Here is a 20,973-nt window from a genome sequence, read left to right as displayed (position 1 = left end):
CCCCCTCTCCTACCTCTCTGTCTCTCTCTTCCTCTCCCGCAGCCAGCCGAGGCTCCATTGGAGCAAACATGGCCCAGGCGCTGGGGATGGCTCCTTGGCCTCTGCCCCAGGCACTAGAGTGGCTCTGGTCGCGGCAGAGCGACCCCCCCCCCCCCCCCGGAGGGGCAGAGCGTCGCCCCCTGGTGGGCGTGCCGGGTGGATCCCGGTCGGGCGCATGCGGGAGTCTGTCTGACTGTCTCTCCCCGTTTCCAGCTTCAGAAAAATACAAAAAAAAAAAAATTTTTTTTCTTGCTGAATGCTTGCCATGTAGAGTTCTAGTTAAGAGTTGGGAGGAGCTGTGAATGGTATTCACTCTGTGAATTCAAAAGTATATCTGGAATTTTGTCTCTTTCAGCTTTACAATCGGCTTTTAATTCTCTATACTAATAAGGAATATGCAGAAGCAAAAATAGTCTTTTTTCTTACTAAATGCCCAGAAAATTAAAAAGTAGAAAAATCAGTTTTACTTGTCCTTAATATTTCTCCAGTCTCTGAAAATAAAATGTGCAGTTGGGAAGGAGGGAAAGTCACAGGGCCTTGAAATATCTACTGATTGTAAAATATACGCTTTATACTCATTCTGTTTACATGGGAGATGACAACTTCCTCTTAAACTCATATTCTAGAATAAATAAAAAAACCTGTTCTTCTTTTATACTATTCAGTAACAAAATGATATTGTTGATTTTTTAAATCCACTTAAGAATTTTTCTTTATCCTCTTCCAGGTGAGGGTCACCTTTAAGCCAGGGCTTCCTGGACTCCAACTTCTCACCTCCAGGATGAGCACTACAATATCGTGACCCTGGGGGTTTTGGTAAGTAGGCTGATGGATACTACTAGAAAGCATGCTTGGCTAAGAGAGATGATCTTGGGGAAGAACTTCCCTTTTTATTCAACAAATATTTTCTGAGCATCTGCCATGTACCAGACACTATGGTAAATGCTAGTAATACAGGGATGAACATATCAGTCTTGGTCCCTGCCTCATGGAGCCTAGTGAGAGAGATGAATGTTACACAGATGATCGTAAGATTATAAAAACATGGAAAATGTTGTTAAGGTAAAATAGGACGCTATGAAAAGAATGTAATAGAGAATTTCATCGACATTAGTGGCATTCAGGTATTCTTCCTCTCTGAAGAACAAACACCGAAGCTGAGATTTCAGCAAAATATTCAAACTTGGTATTTGGGTTAGAGTAGGGGAGAGATGTCAAGAAATACTCCCACATTCCTGGCATGAGTTGGGTGGACGAAGATTGCCGTTGACTAAAATGTGGAAGACTGAAGGAAAAGTACTTTTGGGAGAGAGACTACATAGAGTGGAGGAATTCATACTTGATCTTGTTAAGTTTGAGACACTGATGGTGAGGTCAGGTTGGCAGGTGGACATGTCTAGGTCTAGGTCTGCAGATGGACGTGTGTAATTGGGGGTTGTTGGCATAGAGAGAACTTACAGAGTGAAACGAGGAGAGAACCTAGGGTAGTCCTGAGGAACTCTACATGGTAGAGATTGTGTAGAAAAGGGTCCAGCAAAGGAAGCAAAGAGAGACTGGAGTGGTAGGAGAAAACCTAGGAAAGCGTGGTGCTTTGGAAACCAAGAGAGAGAGCCTCCACATCTGTGAAACAGGAATGACAGCAGCCTTCTGGGGTGCCTGTAAATGAGCTGATGTATGTGGACAGTGCTTAGAAGAGAGTTTCAAGAAAAAAGTGAACAACTGGCAAGCTCTGAGAGATGGAATAAGATGACGTTAGAAAAGTGGCCAGTGGTGACCTTAACAAAAATAGTGGTTTCCATAATCTGTGGGTAGAAGTTTGTTTAAAATGGTTAAAGGGTGACTGACAAGGAAGTGAAGACTGTGTCCCATCAACTCTGTGCAGAAACTTAGCTCTGAAGGAGATTAGAATGCTAGAGCTGGGTTGTGTTTTGCTTTATTATTATTATTATTATTATTATTATTGAATTTGGAAGATATTACAACATGTCTGAATGCTAATTGGAAATACCCAGGAGATGTAGGAGATAGAGGGGATGGCCAAAGAAAAGAGTAAGAGTTCTCAGTAAGCTGGGGATAGATCACATGTGATGGGAGTACCTTTGGGGAAAAGTAGGTTATTTTTTCTGTTTCAATAATAGAGTCGAAAGAGGGGATAGGTAGTGATGAAAATAGGTTTGCAGATTTGGTGGCGAGGACTTCCTGCCTGGTGACTTCTCTTCTCTCTATTTAAAGTCCGGGACAAGACCATGCAATAGAAGTGGGGAGGGAGGAAAGTGATAGTTGGGGATGGAGAAGGTATGAGATGACATTAGATAGGCAAGTGAGCCTTCTAGACAATAGTGGGAGTCATAGGAATAGCTAACCTGAATGCTGTGTTGTACTGCTAAGCACTGTATGTGTACCAGCTCACCTCATCCCACAAGTCCCTACTTTTTTTTTTTATAAGTCCCTACTTTTGACAGGTATTACAGTAATGGGTGGCTGAGTGTCAGTTGTATCTCTTACTAGGGTTTGACCCAACTTACTCAGACAAATCATTTAATATTTCAGAGCCTCGGTTTCTTATCTCAAATAGAGATAGCAGTGGTATCTGCCTTCTGGGGTGGTTGTAAATTGAGTGACAATGTTTATAAGACTGACTGACACGTAGTAAATATTTTAAGTATTATTTAAGAAAAAATGAGGGGGAAAATTAAAAACTAAGAGGGGAACATTGTATATTCAAATCTAAGGATTTAGGAGATTTAGTTATGTTGGAGTAAATAATTTCTCTCTGGCTATAATTAACCATTCATTCTGTTAAAGATCTTTTCCATTCCTTAAAAGTAAACAGTTGAGCACCAACTTGCAAATGTAGGAATTGAAGAGCCCAATTTTATTCTTTGGAACTGTATGATAAGATACTTGGCTGATTTTTGTTTTGCTCAGTTGATTTGAGTATGAGTTTGCTGAGTTGTTTTGAAGCTGAAGCTACGGCGACTTATTTCAGCTACTTCCATGAATTAGGGGTTGAAACAACTGGGTTTTTCCCATCACTAGGTGAACCCATGGGCTTGTTTCAGCCGTCTGTGCTGTCTCTCCACCCATGAAATAATGGTAAGGAGGTGACTTAGAACAAAGTGCCAGGTCAGTGAGCACTGGCTGGACACCTAGAAGCCATTCACATGCATGTACTCTGTCCATTTCTGTAAAATGCCTGTTGATGAGGTTGGACCAAATTGCGAGAATGAGAAACTGTATGAAGTACTTTGAAAATAATAGTGTTTTACGTTCACAGTATTATTATTATTAGAAATAATCTTTGTTACTAGCTCATTAGAAATGCCTGACATATTGAGGTGATTTGATATTTTAAATATGTTTTGAGTTCCTTTGGGAGAAGAGTACAGCTCAGATGCCAGGTGTTTCTGTTGTGAGAGAAACCGAATAAGTCACTGAGGGCCCAACCACCGTCTTAGTATGTTAGGCTGAGTAGTATATAAAAACCAAAGAACTTGAAAACAAGGTTCTTGTCTTCAGAGAACACAATGTTCATAGGGGGATACAATATACACGTAGACTATTCAATAGGACATATGATTGAGTGCTAGAATGTGTGATGCAGACAGAAGGTACTAGAAGAAGTTACAGGAAGATACTATGTAGGTGGGAACAACTATTCTTTCCCTGTGGTAAACGTTTTCTAATGGCTTTCTCCTGGCAAGATGCATTTGCTACTTCTATTTTACCAGTGATTTCTGATGTTTAGTGAGAGGTTACAAAATGGTTTTTGATTATGTCTGTCAAACTTGACAACTACAATCAATTTATTAGTCAACTGAAAGAAAGAAACAAACAAAAACTGAAAGTGTTGGGGAATAAAAATACAACCTTAAATGTAAGCAAGACCAAAATGTTTTGGGAGATTCTTTCTCCTAAGGTTGTCATAGAAATATTCTGTAGTATTTTATTCTAGTTCTTTTTTCTAACTTCACGTAGAAAGAAAAGAATGTAATTGTGTGCCTTAGAATGTCCATAAATTCCTTTTTGTGCCTTCGTTAAAGTAGCTGGGACTGTTGCATACTTCTTAATGAAGCAGACATTTCACACTTGACAGTGATCATACTTAGTGCCAAAACCTAGAATATAACTAATCCTCCCAATTTTAGTCCAGTTCTTGATTCTCCCAAAGTAGATGTAGGCTGTCACACCTGAGCTACTCCTGACTCTCTGATTCTCTAGCCACTATTCCTGCATCTGATATCCTCTTCCTTCCCTGTACCCCATCGGTGAAACACCAGAAAGTAAGGAGGTAGGTGAAGGAGCAGTGGTTACACAGAAACCATATTTTCCCTAAATGAATGGCTTTCTCATTTGTTCTCTGACTAGGTTTGGGAATATTTTATTGACCTTTATGGTTCAAATTAGCCTTGCAAACTGGCTTAAAAAATATCTTAGCCTTCAAAGATGTTCTTTTACATTCAGCATTATGGATCATTCTGATGCTTACCCATGCCTGCAGTCCTTGTCATTAAGCAGTGAGAACACAAGACACATACTTGGCATAATTTAATGGAAAGATCATGGAAATCAGAGGGAAGAACTGATTGTATTTGGCTCAATGGTTGATTTCAGAAATACCTCCATTAATGTCTCCCTGCCCCAAAGCCCTGAGAATATAAAATAGATTAAGTTGTTTCATGGTTTAAAGTCGGGATGGGTTTGTTTCATTTTGGTGCCATTGTTTGTCATCAGAGGTGAAACACCAGATAGTTGTTATGGATTTGGAGTACTCAATGGTTTTCAAAGCATTGTTTTGCAAAAAGAAATACAAGTTTCTGAGAGTATTGTATTTGGAAGTAGAGATATGTAAGGGAGAATATGTGACTCAAGATCAAAATGTTCTTGAATCTGCCTGGTACATGATGCTTGCTTGGGTAGGAGGCTCATATGCTTGGCAGAGAGTCTTAGTCACTCTTCAGCTGCTTTAGCACCAGAGCCTTCAGGCCAGAATATGAACATTACCCTTTCTGAGGAATGACTTAGCTTTCACATTGTTGAGTTGGCTAGTGCTTTAACCGTGATCCTGTTCTAAGGGTGTTTTGTCTCTTGTGTTTTTGTTCCCAACTTCTTTTGGGTGGCCTTTTCTCGCAGTGTACCCTGGAGATGCGAGATTTTCCTTTGGCAGCAGGAGGCACACACCCAGAGAATGCTGGAGCTGCAAGGGGAAAGGACCCACTTCCACAGCAGAGGAAAACAAAGAGGAAAAAGGCATACAGGTGGCCAGCGCTAAGGGTCCCACCCAGCAAGCAGTGGGCCACTGCCACTGCCCTCGGCAGTTGTTTCTGCTGTAGCCCGAGAGGAACTCGGGGAGCCTGTCCTGGTTTGTGACTGGAAGCTCAGGATTTCAATCAATGCATTCCAGTAACCCTAAAGTGAGGAACTCTCCATCAGGAAACACACAGAGGTAAGGGCAAGGGCTGCCCCATGGCCCCTTGGGCACGTTGTAGGTGGAATCATGTTTGGAACTAGAAGTAAATGAGACCCAAATAGGGAAAGGAAGAGAAAATAGATAAGTAAATAGTAATAGAATAGTAAACAGGCAACGTTTATATTAGAGTTTTTCTTTCTTATTCTTTTGTGCATTATCCCCTGACCACTTTTCTTATCATACCTTGACATTGGCCTAACAGGTCTCAGGAACCCTAGAGCCACATGGGGACCTTAAAGACCACCTAGTACAATGTCCTAAATTTGGCAAATGAGGGAACTGAGGCCTGGAATGGTGAGGAGGCCGAAGTTCCCTGAATTAAAACAACAGCACCGGGACTGTGAAGCTTTTTCTTCTGGTTCATAGTGTCTACATTGACATTTTACAAGAATTTTTCTTGATCTCCTAGGACAGTGGTTAGTGTATCTACTCTGGTGTGATGCTGTTTGTTGGGGGGTTTGGTGGAGGGTATGCTGCCAGTCACAATGGGAGTCCTTGCTTTCCTGGACCTGTTTGTATTTTCCAGCAGGGAAGCTGGGCTCCATTATAGCTGTCCCCTGTCATCCACTGCCGGGGTGGGGGGTGGGTAGTATTTTGATCTTCGTGATGCCTGTTTGTTTACTCTCTGCTAGTCTTAGTGTAAGAGTCACTTCTCTGTGTACATAGAAACCATTGTCCTTTATTGACAGAAGCCCTAGAGATGGGTCCCCATGTGGCTCTAGGGTTCCTGAGACCTGTTAGGCCAATGTCTTTGATCCTCCTCTCTGAGTGGGAGCAGGAGTGGAGGGAACAAGAAGGTAGCTGAGGTGAAACGTGGGGTGGTTACTGAGTCCTCAAGTTCTCCTTGACCCATGATAGAAGCTACTTTTCCCTGATTTATGCTGACCAAATGTATCCAGTGTTTGATCTCCCTTTGTTATTTGTCTCTTTTAGTAGCCCTAAGTCAAAGCAGGAGGTGATGGTTCGTCCCCCTACAGTGATGTCCCCATCTGGAAACCCCCAGCTGGATTCCAAATTCTCCAATCAGGGTAAACAGGGGGGCTCAGCCAGCCAGTCCCAGCCATCCCCCTGTGACTCCAAGAGTGGGGGCCATACCCCTAAAGTGCTCCCCGGCCCAGGTGGGAGCATGGGGCTGAAGAATGGGGCTGGAAATGGTGCCAAGGGCAAGGGGAAAAGGGAGCGAAGTATTTCCGCCGACTCCTTTGATCAGAGAGATCCTGGGACTCCAAACGATGACTCTGACATTAAAGGTATGTCTATAAGATCTTTGAGACTCAGAGGGAAGTAGGTATTCCTGAGGGCAGGCCTCTGATATTGGTGGATGTTGGAGAGGCTAATAGCCAAGTGGAGAGAGTAGGTGTCAGATTCAGGAGTTTGCGGTTTACGATGGAGTTATTTCTTCTCCTTCTCCTGTACTGAAAAGAGTAGTTTGGAACCACCTTGTTGAGGAATTCTTGCTCTTGAGGATGCTGGTGTTTTGGGGTACGGTCACATGTTTCACGGCCCGAAACATTTTCTGGTGGAAGTTTCTGGCTTCTGTACTATTTGTACTTGAGTATTGAGCCAGTAGTTCTAGTTTTTCTATGTGTGTGGCCTACACTAGAGTAGTTTTTCTTGCCTCTCCTCCTCTTCTCCATCAGATTAATCCTCTAAGTCTTGGGTTTTGTGCTGTCTGGTTGCCACTTTGCCAGAGTTATAGGCACAAGGGGAAGCCCTGGCACTAGTCGGGTTTGTCACAGCTGATTTCAGTGTGGTAGGAATGAGTGGCTACATGTGGTAGAGATTTGGTAAGCATGAATCTGGAGTGAGCCAGAAAGAGTATGGGACCAGGGGCTGTGGTTTTATGCCTTTTTCCTTTTGATAATAAACCAAAAATCTTAACTACAGACTAGAACATAAAATTAATATTTGAGAAGTGGAAATGTGATTCCCCAACCCAAATTAGAAATGAAAACCTGGGTGAATGTTCACCCATCTTGACTTCCTCCCTCAGGTGTTTGTGGGAAGCCTGTTATGAGTGCCAGCACTATGCTGGGTGTGGGCACTGCCATGGCCCAGAAGACAGATACAGTTACTGTCCTCACTGACATTAGACCATTAAGCAATTATGATAAAATTTGTAAAATGCTAAATGCTGAAATAAGAGAAGTTAGGGGAATGTGGGTTCAACCAGTAGGGGTATCCAGTTCAGTCCAAGAGGCTCCAAAAGGTTTCCAAGAAGGGACATATATGCTAATATTTGAAGGATGCATGATAGAGAAGGGGGTGGGGGAACACTGCTTTATAATTCTTTATAATTAGTCATTTATGGAGAAGCATATTTCAGTTTTTATGAGTAGAAGAGGTTACTTCTTAGCAAACTACTTCCTCCTTGAAATTTTCAAGGTGGGTTTGTGTTATGTATTGAATATGCTGGCAGAAGAGAGTTTTATTTTATTTATGACATGAGTCTTTTCATTCTTTTAGAATGTAATTCTGCTGACCACATAAAGTCCCAGGATTCACAGCACACACCACACTCGATGACCCCATCAAATACTACAGCCCCCAGGTCTTCCACCCCCTCCCATGGCCAGACTACTGCCCCAGAGCCCACACCTGCTCAGAAGACTCCAGCCAAAGTGGTGTATGTGTTTTCTACTGAGATGGCCAATAAGTAAGTTGATGGCTGTGTCTTGCTGTTGCCATGGCTTGTGTGTTTGGGCACCTACTGTATTTCCCCATGTATAAGATGCGCCTTAATTTTGGGGCCCAATATTTGAAAAAAAATGTATTACATAAAGTTACTGAACTCAAGTTTTATTCTTCATAAAATTCATACAACTCCTCATCACTGTCACAACTCCCATCCATTAGCTTGTCCTCATCTGTGTCTGATGATGAATCACTGTCTTCAACAATGAGTGCAAAAGCAAGCGCAAAAAAGTGGGAAATGCAGGTAAAATAAAATCTACCACCACTGTATAAGAAGCACCCAGTTTTTAGACCCCAAATTTTTTGGAAAAGGATGTGTCTTATACATAGGGAAATACAGTAAGTTCTTATTCTCATTGAAAATAGATCCTTTTTAAAAAAAATGTTTGCCCACTTTTATTATTACTTAAAGCTAACAGCATAGAAAAAGCTGAAATAAAATATAACCCTCCTACCCCTACACCCGTTCCCCAGAGACAGCCACAATGGTACTTCCTCGGCTTTCTTTCCAGAAATACATGTTTTGTGCTTATGCAAGTATACATACATACCTTTTTAAACGAAAGGGATTGATTGCACCATACGCTTTTCTACAACTTAGTATTCTTTTTTAAATGACATAAGTAATGCATGTCTATTTTGTAATAATTAGAAAAACTAAAAAGAATAAAACAATCTCTGGAATTCACCAAGATAACTACTCTGAACATTTTGGTACATGTGTTTCTGATGGATGGATGGTGAATGGATTTTTACTTATTTATTTATTTATTTAAAGAAAGTGAATATACCATACATAAGTGTTCTGAGTTTTTAAAGATTTTTAAATTAAGATACAGAGTGAATTTTGATGTAGTTTATCATTAAGTGTTGTGAGAATTCATGTTCTCCCTTCTTAGGTTGGGATTTTGAAGTAGGATTTTCTATAAAACACCCACCACAGTGTATTGGTTTGAGGGAAAAAATCTTGGGGTGTTTTAATGCCTCTTTTGAAATTTGCTAATGGCTATCTTTTAATTTCAGAATTTGACAGTAAATGGTAAACATATAATGAAAACATTTCTTCTCATTATGCTGATTTCTTCTCATTCATCATTTCTGGTGGTTTTTTTATACTTTTTCTTCTTCTTACAAGTTCAATCTGGAGTGAAAGTGCTTTGGATTTACAGTTACTGAACTAGAAACAAGTCCCACTGTTTGCATCTCTCTGTCTTTGCAGAGCTGCAGAAGCAGTACTGAAGGGCCAGGTTGAAACAATTGTCTCTTTCCACATCCAGAACATCTCAAACAGCAAGACAGAGAGAAGCACAGCCCCTCTGGTACGTTGTTTTAGAATTGGAATAGTGGTTTAAAGGTTCTGCGGTGATTAAAGGTGGGAGATGGTGAACGTCATCGATAGGGCAATAGTCCTGATGTTATAAGCTGCACTCTGGGCATTTAACCTAATTCTGGGATTGTGTTGTTTGAGGCCTATCACACTGCACTGGCCTTTCCTACCAGCATGCTGGTATACCGATGAATTACTAGAAAGGAAAAAGTGCAAAATAAGACAGGAGTTATATAGATATCTTAGGATTTCCTTCATTAACTCTCTGGGAAAATCTGAATTCAGATCCTGTGTATAGAGCAGGATTTTTTTTCTTTAAATAAACATTCTTGAGTTAGTTGAAGAACAGAAAAAAGCGACAACTAAAAACTACAATAGTAGAATACATGCCAGTAAATCATAAAGTCATAGAGTCATAAATAAAGTCATAAATAAATCAGGGAGTCTTGGTGACTTTCAAAATGATTTTTATTTATTTCAATGTGAGAGTACCATTGAATGCTTTTTTTAAAAAAATCTAGTGAGGGGCATGAAGGTGGAGAGACAGACTCCGCATGTGCCCTGACGGGGATCCACCTGGCAACCCCCATTTGGGGCTGATGTTCTGTCCATCCCGGGGCGATGCTCTGCTGCTTGGCAACCAAGCTATTTTTAGCACCTGAGGGGAAGCCATGGAGCCATCCTCAGTGCCTGGAGCTAACTTGCTCATTCAAGCCATAGCTGTGGGAGGAGAAGTGGGGGCTGGCATGGAGTAGCAGATGGTTGGTTACTTCTCCTGTGTGCCCTGACCAGGAATTGAACCTGGGACTTCCACATGCTGGGCTGACGCTCTACCGCTGAGCCAAATGGCCAGGACCCATTGAATGCTTTTAATTGCTTAATATTTCCAACATTAAAATGTTAGTCTGTACCCTGTCTGTAACTTAAGCCCCTAATATAAACTACATTAGAAAAAGCATACAGTGGTTGTTTTAATACAGGTAGTGCTTCACATTGAACCAAAAGGTATCTCTTGTGCCTAGCATTGTCATGGCATTCCACTGAATGCTGTGGGGACACTAAGAGGTTCAAGACACAGTTTCTGCTTTCAGGAAACATAATATTTAATATTGGGATCAGTCCTGAACATGAGAAAAGTTAAATGGCAATCAATGACTGAAGTGACAATTTAGGATAAAATAGATGATGTTTTATGTATGTTCTATATCAACAAAGTCCTTTTCTGTTGACATAACAGAGCTTGGAGTTTCCTAGACTTAGAGAAGAAATTTCATGTTCCTCATATATCTATACTACTTAAGCGCAGAAGATGGATATATTTAATATTTAAAATTGTGTGTGTGTATTTGTGATATTGTCCTAGAATGCACAGAATACAGTGCAACTCAAACTAGTGTTTTATTGACTTAATGACAGATTTAATACAGTTTTCACCTCCACCTTCTATGATACTAAAATGAAATCACAAAAGGAGTTAAGCAGGATATTGGGAATAGTCAAATCACCACTGCTCCAAATGTAAAGTAAAAAGCGTGGTACTTAAGTATTTCTTCTGTCATGGTCACCCTATGTGAAATCAGTGGCCACCCCAAACAAACAAACAAAATCTGATCAACAAAAGCAAACTTAAAATGACAGTGAAAGGAAATGAAGGTGACCTCCACACTGCAGTGAAGGAGTCAGGGAAGTGGGAGACATTTTGACCACACCAAGTCCTACAGGTTCAGGTACTCCTGACCCACACTAGTCACCCGTCTCTGCAGACATATGTCATATGTGCATGGATACCTGCAAGTGAAAGGTTTATACACATAGTCACAGAATGTTAACAGAGATATGTCTTTGTGTTTAATGCAACACAAACTGTCCCAAGGCAGAGATACACATAATGATTTATGTACAAATTTACATACAGGTAAACATTACAGAGAGAAAGTGAGGATATAAGTAAAAGCCTTAGGGTTTTATAAATACAAACTGGATTAAGTGAACAGGTAGGAGCAAATGGACATCAAAAAGGGATCATATTGCTCCCTGGAAGCTGGTGAAAGATCCCTGAGGCAGAGTTTGTAGGTTGGGCCCTTCTGTTCTTTAGAACCTTGAGCGGTGCCAAGGTTTAGTACACAGAACATGTAGGTCCTTCTTTCAAACACTGGCAGCATCCATGTCACCTGCTGCAGGTTAGTGTACTTTTATTTAGGACTCAGAATAGCATTGGTACTTAATAAATAAAAATGTGATCATCTAGCCTGTAAAAAGGACAATCTGCTGTTTCTTGGAAAGAACAGATCAAGAGACACTATGAGCTAGATAGCTTCAGATTTCTCCACAGACGCTTCCTGCCTACAAATTATCTTACTACAGTTAATGTACAAATTCTTATCAAATATGGACTCTGATCACAAGCTGAAAACAAACCAGAGATGTCAGGCTGCCTGGAAACTCAAGGAGAGGAACATGTTGGTCGTCGCCCTGCCAGAGGATACACTGAAGACGGCCTTGCCTGCTGCCTCTGGCTGGTAGAGGATGGAGCTGTGACAAGTACTTTCTCTTTTAGTTGAAAACATCAGGCTTTTTGATTGACAGTGAGATGTCTGCATACACAGTTATACTTTTGGGGAAAAGAAAAAGATGTTAGATACAGCCTCCCACGTACCAAGAAACTAATCTCGCCCTGAATCAAACACATAGTAGACCTGTGATATCAAACCTGTTTCTTGAAATAGATACTCATAAGTATTCGCTTTGGCAGAGTGGCTCTCCCTGGCATGCTTATAAAGTTATTGAAACCTAATTTTCAGTGAGGGGAAGAGGATGTCATTTGACAGTAAAGTAGAAGGAAAAAAGTCAGAATGTCTCCATGTCCAAATTGGGGTTGTATGTGAGCAATTTCTTCCTTTTCTTTTTGAGAGAGAAAGAGAGGGAGAAGCTTCAACCCATAGTTGCTTTACTTTAGTTGTTCATTGAGCTTTTCATATGTGCCTTGACTAGGGGGCTCAAGCAGAGTGAGTGACCCCTTGTTCAAGCCAGCGACCTTTGGGCTCAAGCCAGTGACCTTGGGATCATGTTAATGATAGTATGCTCAAGCTCAGGACCCCAGGGTTTCTAACTGGGGACCCAACCTTCCAGGTCGATGCTGCATCTACTGCACCATCACTGGTCAGACTACATGAGCAATTTCTATAGCATGTGTCAGTGTAAATTTGTGTGACTGGGATGAGTCCTACCATATCTCACTTTTTTTTTTTTTTACAGAGGCAGAGATAGACAGGGACAGACAGACAGGAACGGAGAGAGATGAGAAGCATCAATCATTAGTTTTTCATTGCGCCTTGCAACTTCTTAGTTGTTCATTGATTGCTTTCTCATATGTGCCTTGACCGTGGGCCTTCAGCAGACCGAGTAACCCCTTGCTGGAGCCAGCGACCTTGGGTCCACGCTGGTGAGCTTTTTGCTCAAGCCAGATGAGCCCGCGCTCAAGCTGGCAACCTCGGGGTCTCGAACCTGGGTCCTTCCGCATCCCAGTCCGACGCTCTATCCACTGCGCCACCACCTGGTCAGGCATCTCACTTTTTTTTTTTTTTTAATGATTGTTAAGAGACACAGGAAGGGAGACAGAGAAACATTGATCTGTTGTTTCACTTATTTATGCATTCATTTGTTGTTCCTATATGTGCCCTGACCAGGGATTGAACCCGCATCTTTGGCATATTGGGGTGATGCTCTAACCAACTGAGCTACCTGGCCAAGGCGCATATCTTGCTCTTTCAATTGCCCTTCTGTTCAATTTACCAATGACTTTTTAAATCTTGTTTATTCAGAACACACAGATATCTGCCCTTCGGAACGATCTGAAACCTCTCCCACAACAGCCCCCAGCTCCAGCCAACCAGGACCAGAATTCTTCCCAGACTATCAGACTGCAGCCAACTCCACCCATTCCGGCACCAGCACCTAAGCCTGCTGCACCCCCACATCCCCTGGACCGGGATAGTCCTGGGGTAGAAAACAAACTGATTCCTTCTGTAGGCAGTCCTGCCAGCTCCACTCCACTGCCCTCTGATGGTACCGGGCCCAACTTGACGCCCAACAACCGAGCAGTGACCCCTGTTTCCCAGGGGAGCAATAGCTCTTCAGCAGATCCCAAAGCTCCCCCGCCTCCACCAGTTGCCAGTGGAGAGGCCCCCACACTGGGAGAGAACCCCGATGGATTGTCTCAGGAGCAGCTGGAGCACCGGGAGCGCTCCTTACAGACGCTCAGAGATATCCAACGAATGCTTTTCCCTGATGAGAAAGAATTCACAGGAGGACAAAGTGGTGGACCTCAGCAGAATTCTGGGGTATTAGACGCACCTCAGAAAAAACCAGAAGGGCCGATACAGGCCATGATGGCTCAATCCCAAAGCCTAGGTAAGGGACCTGGGCCCCGGACAGACTTGGGAGCTCCATTTGGCCCTCAAGGACATAGAGATGTGCCCTTTTCTCCAGATGAAATGGTTCCACCTTCCATGAACTCTCAGTCTGGGCCCATGGGACCCGACCACCTGGATCATATGACCCCTGAGCAGATAGCTTGGCTGAAATTGCAGCAGGAGTTTTATGAAGAGAAGAGGAGAAAGCAGGAACAAGTGGTTGTGCAGCAGTGCTCCCTCCAGGACATGATGGTCCATCAGCATGGGCCTCGGGGAGTGGTCCGAGGGCCTCCCCCTCCATACCAGATGAACCCCGGTGAAGGCTGGGGACCTGGGGCCGGAGAGCCGTTTGCTGATGGGATCAACATGCCACATTCTCTGCCCCCGAGGGGCATGGCTCCCCATCCCAACATGCCAGGGACCCAGATGCGCCTCCCTGGCTTTTCGGGGATGATAAACTCTGAAATGGAGGGGCCAAATGTCCCCAACCCGGCATCTAGACCAGGTCTTTCTGGGGTCAGTTGGCCAGATGATGTGCCAAAAATCCCCGATGGTAGAAACTTCCCCCCCGGCCAGGGTGTCTTCAGTGGCCCTGGGCGAGGGGAACGCTTCCCAAACCCCCAGGGATTGTCTGAAGAGATGTTTCAACAGCAGCTGGCAGAGAAACAGCTCGGTCTTCCTCCAGGGATGAGCATGGAAAGCATCAGGCCCAGCATGGAGGTGAATAGAATGATCCCAGGCTCCCAGCGACACATGGAATCTGGGAATAATCCCATTTTCCCTCGAATACCAGTTGAGGGCCCTCTGAGTCCTTCCAGGGGTGACTTTGCAAAAGGAATACCCCCACAAATGGGCCCTGGTCGGGAACTTGAGTTTGGGATGGTTCCTAGTGGGATGAAGGGAGATGTCAGTCTAAATGTCAACATGGGATCCAACTCTCAGATGTTACCTCAGAAGATGAGAGAGTCTGGGGCAGGCCCTGAGGAGATGATGAAATTACGCCCCAGTGGCGCAGACATGCTGCCTGCTCAGCAGAAGATGGTGCCTCTGCCGTTTGGTGAGCACCCTCAGCAAGAGTATGGCATGGGCCCCAGGCCGTTCCTTCCCATGTCTCAGGGTCCAGGCAGCAACAGTGGCTTGCGGAACCTCAGAGAATCAATTGGGCCCGACCAAAGGACTAACAGCCGGCTCAGTCATATGCCACCACTACCTCTCAACCCTTCCAGTAACCCCACTAGCCTCAACACAGCTCCTCCAGTTCAGCGTGGCCTGGGGCGGAAGCCATTGGATATATCTGTGGTAGGCAGTCAGGTGCATTCCCCAGGCATTAACCCTTTGAAATCTCCCACAATGCGCCAAGTCCAGTCACCAATGCTGGGCTCACCCTCTGGGAACCTCAAGTCCCCCCAGACTCCATCGCAGCTGGCAGGCATGCTGGCGGGCCCAGCTGCTGCGGCTTCCATTAAATCCCCCCCTATCTTGGGGTCTGCTGCTGCTTCGCCTGTTCACCTCAAGTCTCCATCACTTCCTGCCCCGTCACCTGGATGGACCTCCTCTCCGAAACCTCCCCTTCAGAGTCCCGGGATCCCTCCAAACCATAAAGCACCCCTCACCATGGCCTCCCCAGCCATGCTGGGAAGTGTAGAGTCAGGTCAGTATGCTGCATCCGCACAATTGCACCGTGTAGCTAGAGGTTGTAAAAGCCTGTTTTATTTACTTTACTGGTGTCCTACCTCGATAGTGCAACCAGAGGAGGTGGCCTTTGCCAAGATAGACATATTTGTTGGCCAGGTGCATGACCAGTACTTCCATGGGATTATGCTGCACAAGTGTCTGATCCTGGCAAAGAAAACAGGCTCCTAGTGCTGAATATATTTGTCAGATAGAACTGTTAAAGGAGACTGGGAAATTTGTGTCATTTCACAGAATAATTTACATTTGCACAGTTAACACATGTTGGCAAAATAAAATGTCAACATTGGATAAATCTGGCTTCTTTAAATACTAGACCCACCCACTTCAGGGGGCCTCCATGTCAAGAGATTCTGAGTATAATCCCAAGGAGAGAGGGGAAGCTGCTGAGATGCTTCAGTGGTTCTCATAGATAAGTGTTGACCACAGAAAGTTACCAAGATCTTTTCCTTGGTAGACTGCTGTTCTCACAGATCAACTATCATTTATTGGTACTTTCCTCCTAGGAGAAGCTCTGATGATGGTGGTTTTGTGAATGGGACCAGAGGTAGTCAGTGGAAGATGAGCACTGAGGTGTAAATACTAGGTCCAAGCTATCTCCACTTGAGAAAGACTACAATCAGAATAAGACAGGAGATTTATCCTACAAGCCAAAGTGTTTTTCTCTGTTGGATAGCAATTCACAAAGCCATTCAGTAGAACAGGCCCCTTGGACCTTTTTAGTTCAGCATCTTGTGGAAATTAATCAAGAGCATGTGTAGGGTGATGGGTTAGTACCTGGGGTCAGAACATTAGTCTGGCCTCACAGCATACTAATTAATCCCTGAGTTGAATTCTGAATCGCAACTACAAGGGAACATTCCACTTACTTCACATTCTTACCAGTGAAATAGTTGTCTGTAAGCCATGTTTTTCCCAAGCTTGAACTAATATTTTTAACACACTCTTGGTATGTTTGTCTTCCCCTCTGCGATCTCTCACCTCCACATCATGCTGCCTTCTCCCTTTGCACACACACGGATCCTGACTAGAAGATTGATGATTTGTGTCCTGGGTCTAATAACACTGTCCTGTTCCTCTGGCTCATCCTGGCCTTGCTAGTTCATAATCATAGGACCACTAGCCTTCAAGGGGAATTTAATTCCCTGCCCACTTTTGTTTTCTTTTGCTTTTTCTCCTAGGTGGCCCCCCACCTCCTGCAGCCAGCCAGTCTGCCTCTGTGAATATCCCAGGAAGTTTACCTTCTAGCACACCTTACACCATGCCTCCAGAACCGACTCTGTCCCAGAACCCACTGTCCATTATGATGTCTCGAATGTCCAAGTTTGCAATGCCCAGTTCTACCCCATTATACCATGATGCCATCAAGACTGTGGCCAGCTCAGATGACGACTCCCCTCCAGCTCGTTCTCCCAATTTGCCATCAATGAATAATATGCCAGGTAAGAAATCATGAAGACGGGATGTGGAACAAGGGCTAGACGAGAGAAACTTCTTGCATGTTTTCTCGATGACTATGGACCTCAGTAGATGGAGGTTCAACAAGTTGAAAAATATACCACCTGAGTTTTAATAGAATTAAGTGCCTTGACTAGAGGAAGATTAACAATAACAATTTTTTATTAGCTGATTCAGTAGGTGTTTATAAGAAAGCAAGTCTCCTTGCAGTTCCTTATACAAGTTCTGATGTTTCTGTTACCTGGAATTTGAGGGGGCAGGGCGGTTCTCCTGCAGCAACACTGAAAGCAGATTCTTTTTAACATGCTGATTGTGATGTCTTCAGCTCTGAAGGATTTTCCTAAAAGGCAGCCTCAGACCACAAGCAGCCACAAGATTTCAGACAGTGGAAAGCCCCTGTTTCCTGGAGAAGCACTCTATTTAGGAATAGAGAGAGAAAATTTCTTCCACACTCTTCTACTCCTTCACTCCTCTCCACCTCCTGTCCCCAAATCTTACTAAACACTAGGTAAATAATCTGGAGTGATGAGGGTGATCAGCATAGAGACCATAACTTTTCAGCCATCTGGTTTTAGGAATGCTGTTCATCAACATCCTGATTAATCAGGTTAGGATATGGTGTGTGGACAGCACAGCATCATTCTTACACACTCGGGTAATTCTATAGAGGCCAATTTAAATGTCCCGGAGACTATAACAGAATCTGTACGTTTTCCTTTTTCATTAAAAATGACCATTTCTTTAACATTTCATATAACCTAGAGTGTGAAACCCTCTCTCTGTAAGGCAATATAAAATGATAATGCCAAAAGTCAATTGATGAAGGCCTGTTTGGTTTTCTTGTTATTTCTGATTCTTGGACCCATAGAACTACTTAATCCTCCTTCTCAAGAAAGGACCATACTTAAGTCATTCACAAATTGTTTGCTTTTATATTAGATATCTCCAATAAAGAAGACTATGTACTCATTTGCATATTAATTTGTAACTTTTCACATAGGAGATTTTCTTCCAGTCTTCCACATACTTTTATATCATATAATTTAAGACAATGCTATATTGTCTTACTATAGAGCTGTTGGTTTGTATGCCCCTAAGTATTAAATCTTATTGAGGGCAGGGATTGTGTATTGCATGTTTTCCTAGTATAGTACCATGCACATTTGATGCACAATAATTTTTTTGTTAACTTGATTTATTATAGTTCTCCTGAGTTGCTTTCAGTTGTTGATTCCTTTGATATTTTTATTTTTCTAGGAATGGGCATTAATTCACAGAATCCTCGAATTTCAGGTCCAAACCCCGTGGTCCCGATGCCAACTCTCAGCCCAATGGGAATGACCCAGCCACTTTCTCACTCCAATCAGATGCCCTCTCCGAATGCCATGGGACCCAGTATACCTCCTCATGGGGTCCCAATGGGGCCGGGCTTGATGTCACACAATCCTATCATGGGGCATGGGTCCCAGGAGCCTCCAATGGTACCTCAAGGACGAATGGGCTTTCCCCAGGGCTTCCCTCCAGTACAGTCTCCTCCACAACAGGTTCCTTTCCCTCACAATGGCCCCAGTGGGGGGCAGGGCAGCTTCCCAGGAGGTATGGGTTTCCCAGGAGAAGGTTCCCTTGGCCGCCCCAGCAACCTGCCCCCGAGTTCAGCAGATGCAGCACTTTGTAAGCCTGGAGGCCCAGGGGGTCCTGACTCCTTTGCTGTCCTGGGGAATAGCATGCCTTCAGTGTTTACAGACCCCGACCTGCAGGAGGTCATTCGACCTGGAGCCACCGGAATCCCTGAGTTTGATCTGTCTCGCATTATTCCATCTGAGAAGCCTAGCCAGACACTGCAATATTTCCCTCGAGGGGAAGTCCCAGGCCGTAAACAGCCCCAGGGTCCTGGGCCTGGGTTTTCGCACATACAGGGGATGATGGGCGAACAAGCCCCCAGAATGGGACTAGCATTACCTGGCATGGGAGGTCCAGGGCCTGTAGGAACTCCAGACATCCCTCTTGGGACAGCTCCAACCATGCCAGGCCACAATCCAATAAGACCACCAGCCTTTCTCCAGCAAGGCATGATGGGACCTCACCATCGGATGATGTCACCAGCACAATCCACAATGCCAGGCCAGCCTACCCTGATGAGCAATCCAGCTGCTGCTGTGGGCATGATTCCTGGCAAGGATCGGGGACCTGCTGGGCTCTATACCCACCCTGGGCCTGTGGGCTCTCCAGGCATGATGATGTCCATGCAGGGCATGATGGGACCCCAACAGAACATCATGATCCCCCCACAGATGAGGCCCCGGGGCATGGCCACTGATGTGGGCATGGGTGGATTTAGCCAAGGACCTGGCAATCCAGGAAACATGATGTTTTAAGCTGCTAAGATTGGATGTGCCGATCCTTGTCAAGATGAGATTTCAGGTCCTGAGAGCTGCTTTGGGGGAGTTCCAGGAGACTGTTGGTCACGCAATAGGAAAACAGAGCGCCTAGGGCTGCTTTGGGGGAGGGGGGGGATTTGAGAATGTATGGATTTACCTGAAAACAAATGATTCATTTAATCAACAGGTGTGTTTTTTTTAAGATTTATTTTTTAAAAATTATTTTTGTGGACTTGGGTATCCCATGATGGCACCTACTTTTGGGAATCTGTAGCTGTGCTTTGAGAATTGCCATCAGTCATGTGTTGCACCATTCTCTGTATGTTTACGTCCTTTGGACTGGCTTCTCCCAGGATTCTTTTCTGGTTTTGACTTTTGTTTTGGGCTTTATTGTTTGTGTACTGTACTATATTGTAAAAGGGATTGTAGCAGAGACTTTAGTCTTTGGGACGAGAGGAGAACAGGAATGCTGGGCTGTTTACTTTAGGTGGAGAATCCATCTTCAGATCTTTGGACTATTTTCTTTCAACTCCAGTGTATAGAAAAACCAAACTACGACCTCAGAGCAGAGTATTAATGAAAAGCACAAAAAAAGGAACTAAGTTCAGCGAGGGGTGGGGGGAGGGGAAAAACTTTTCTTTTGAAAAATAATGACGTTTAGGACATTTTGTTTTTCAGTTCAAGTGCTCTTCAGCACTGTCTCTCCCAGTCTGCAAACCCACTCACATTTTTCTCGTCCCCGCCACCCTCCCCAACCTTCTTGGTTAAGTGTGTTTTCTTCCCTGTGTTCCCATGGGTGACCCTTGCTTCCTTCTTCTCTTTTTCCCCTTGGCAGCTGCAATACACGGTGTTATTTTGGGGAAATAAATCTGACAAGTGCTCGCCTTCCATGCTGGGCATGGTCCTGGCTTTGGGAGGGGGCCTGTCTCTGGGTCTTCTTTTCCCCTGTCCTTTCTTCCCCAGTATACCCTTCCTTCCTTCCTACCTTGGTTTTTGTTTGCCTTTTATTAGGAATTCCCAAGTGAATTTTATTAATGTGGGAGTGGAACAGATGCTAAAAGCTACCAGGATTTTGTTTTTAATTTTGTGGTTCTTCCCCTCCCCCCTCCCATGCGTAAAATGTTCTGTGTAAACTCCATTAAATTTGGTACAAACCACTCACCAGAGCTGTGGTGTCAGAAAAATAAAATATATTGTTTCTTACAAAACTGAACTGCCTTTTTTATTTATTTTGATTCCTGTTGCCACATGACTGAGAAGCAGAGCATCTGTGTATTGGAGTTGATGGATAGGGTTTAGGTTAGGGGAAGTACTGTATATAAATAGTGCAGAGGAAGCATCTTCCTTGCTGTTGAATATCTTACAGATTTATCCCATACTGTTCTTAGCTCAGCCATGAAATCCCAGTTGAAGGCAGAGGAGCAACCTTGGTCCCTACTGTTGAATGTTACCTATAGAGCTATTAATGGTCTTCACTAGCATTTTTTTTTTAGAGCCAATTCA

At 43.8% G+C, this 20,973-nt stretch overlaps 2 protein-coding genes across 6 annotated transcripts in view; both read left to right on the top strand.

Moving 5' to 3' along the window:
• The window catches only part of LOC136390943 (uncharacterized), an 81,750-nt gene extending 76,341 nt beyond the window's left edge, over window positions 1-5,409 (top strand). For all 5 annotated transcript variants that reach the window (XM_066362106.1, XM_066362109.1, XM_066362105.1 and 2 more), the window contains 2 exons: window positions 767-855; window positions 5,173-5,409. In XM_066362106.1, coding sequence (XP_066218203.1) covers window positions 5,185-5,409 — 225 coding nt within the window. In that variant the 5' untranslated portion in view covers window positions 767-855; window positions 5,173-5,184. The remainder of the gene's footprint in view (window positions 1-766; window positions 856-5,172) is intronic.
• On the top strand, window positions 5,349-20,678 carry BCL9 (BCL9 transcription coactivator). The gene is made up of 7 exons (XM_066362104.1): window positions 5,349-5,485; window positions 6,443-6,759; window positions 7,976-8,165; window positions 9,423-9,522; window positions 13,352-15,593; window positions 16,816-17,076; window positions 18,350-20,678. The coding sequence occupies exons 1-7, from the start codon at window positions 5,433-5,435 to the stop codon at window positions 19,465-19,467; spliced, it is 4,281 nt and encodes a 1,426-aa protein (XP_066218201.1). The 5' UTR covers window positions 5,349-5,432; the 3' UTR covers window positions 19,468-20,678.
• Window positions 20,679-20,973: the final 295 nt, after the last annotated feature.

Source organism: Saccopteryx leptura, chromosome 2 (genome assembly GCF_036850995.1).
Source record: "Saccopteryx leptura isolate mSacLep1 chromosome 2, mSacLep1_pri_phased_curated, whole genome shotgun sequence".
Taxonomy (NCBI): domain Eukaryota; kingdom Metazoa; phylum Chordata; class Mammalia; order Chiroptera; family Emballonuridae; genus Saccopteryx; species Saccopteryx leptura.
Note: the sequence above shows the minus strand (reverse complement) of the source record. Positions and strands in the feature narration are given on the sequence as shown.

Coding starts and splice junctions, on each gene's coding strand:
- BCL9 (XM_066362104.1), top strand. CDS start 5,433: ATGCATTCCAGTAACCCTAAAGTGAGGAACTCTCCATCAGGAAACACA. Junction 8,166..9,422: donor TCTACTGAGATGGCCAATAA/GTAAGTTGATGG, acceptor CTGTCTTTGCAG/AGCTGCAGAAGCAGTACTGA. Junction 15,594..16,815: donor GCTGGGAAGTGTAGAGTCAG/GTCAGTATGCTG, acceptor TTTTTCTCCTAG/GTGGCCCCCCACCTCCTGCA.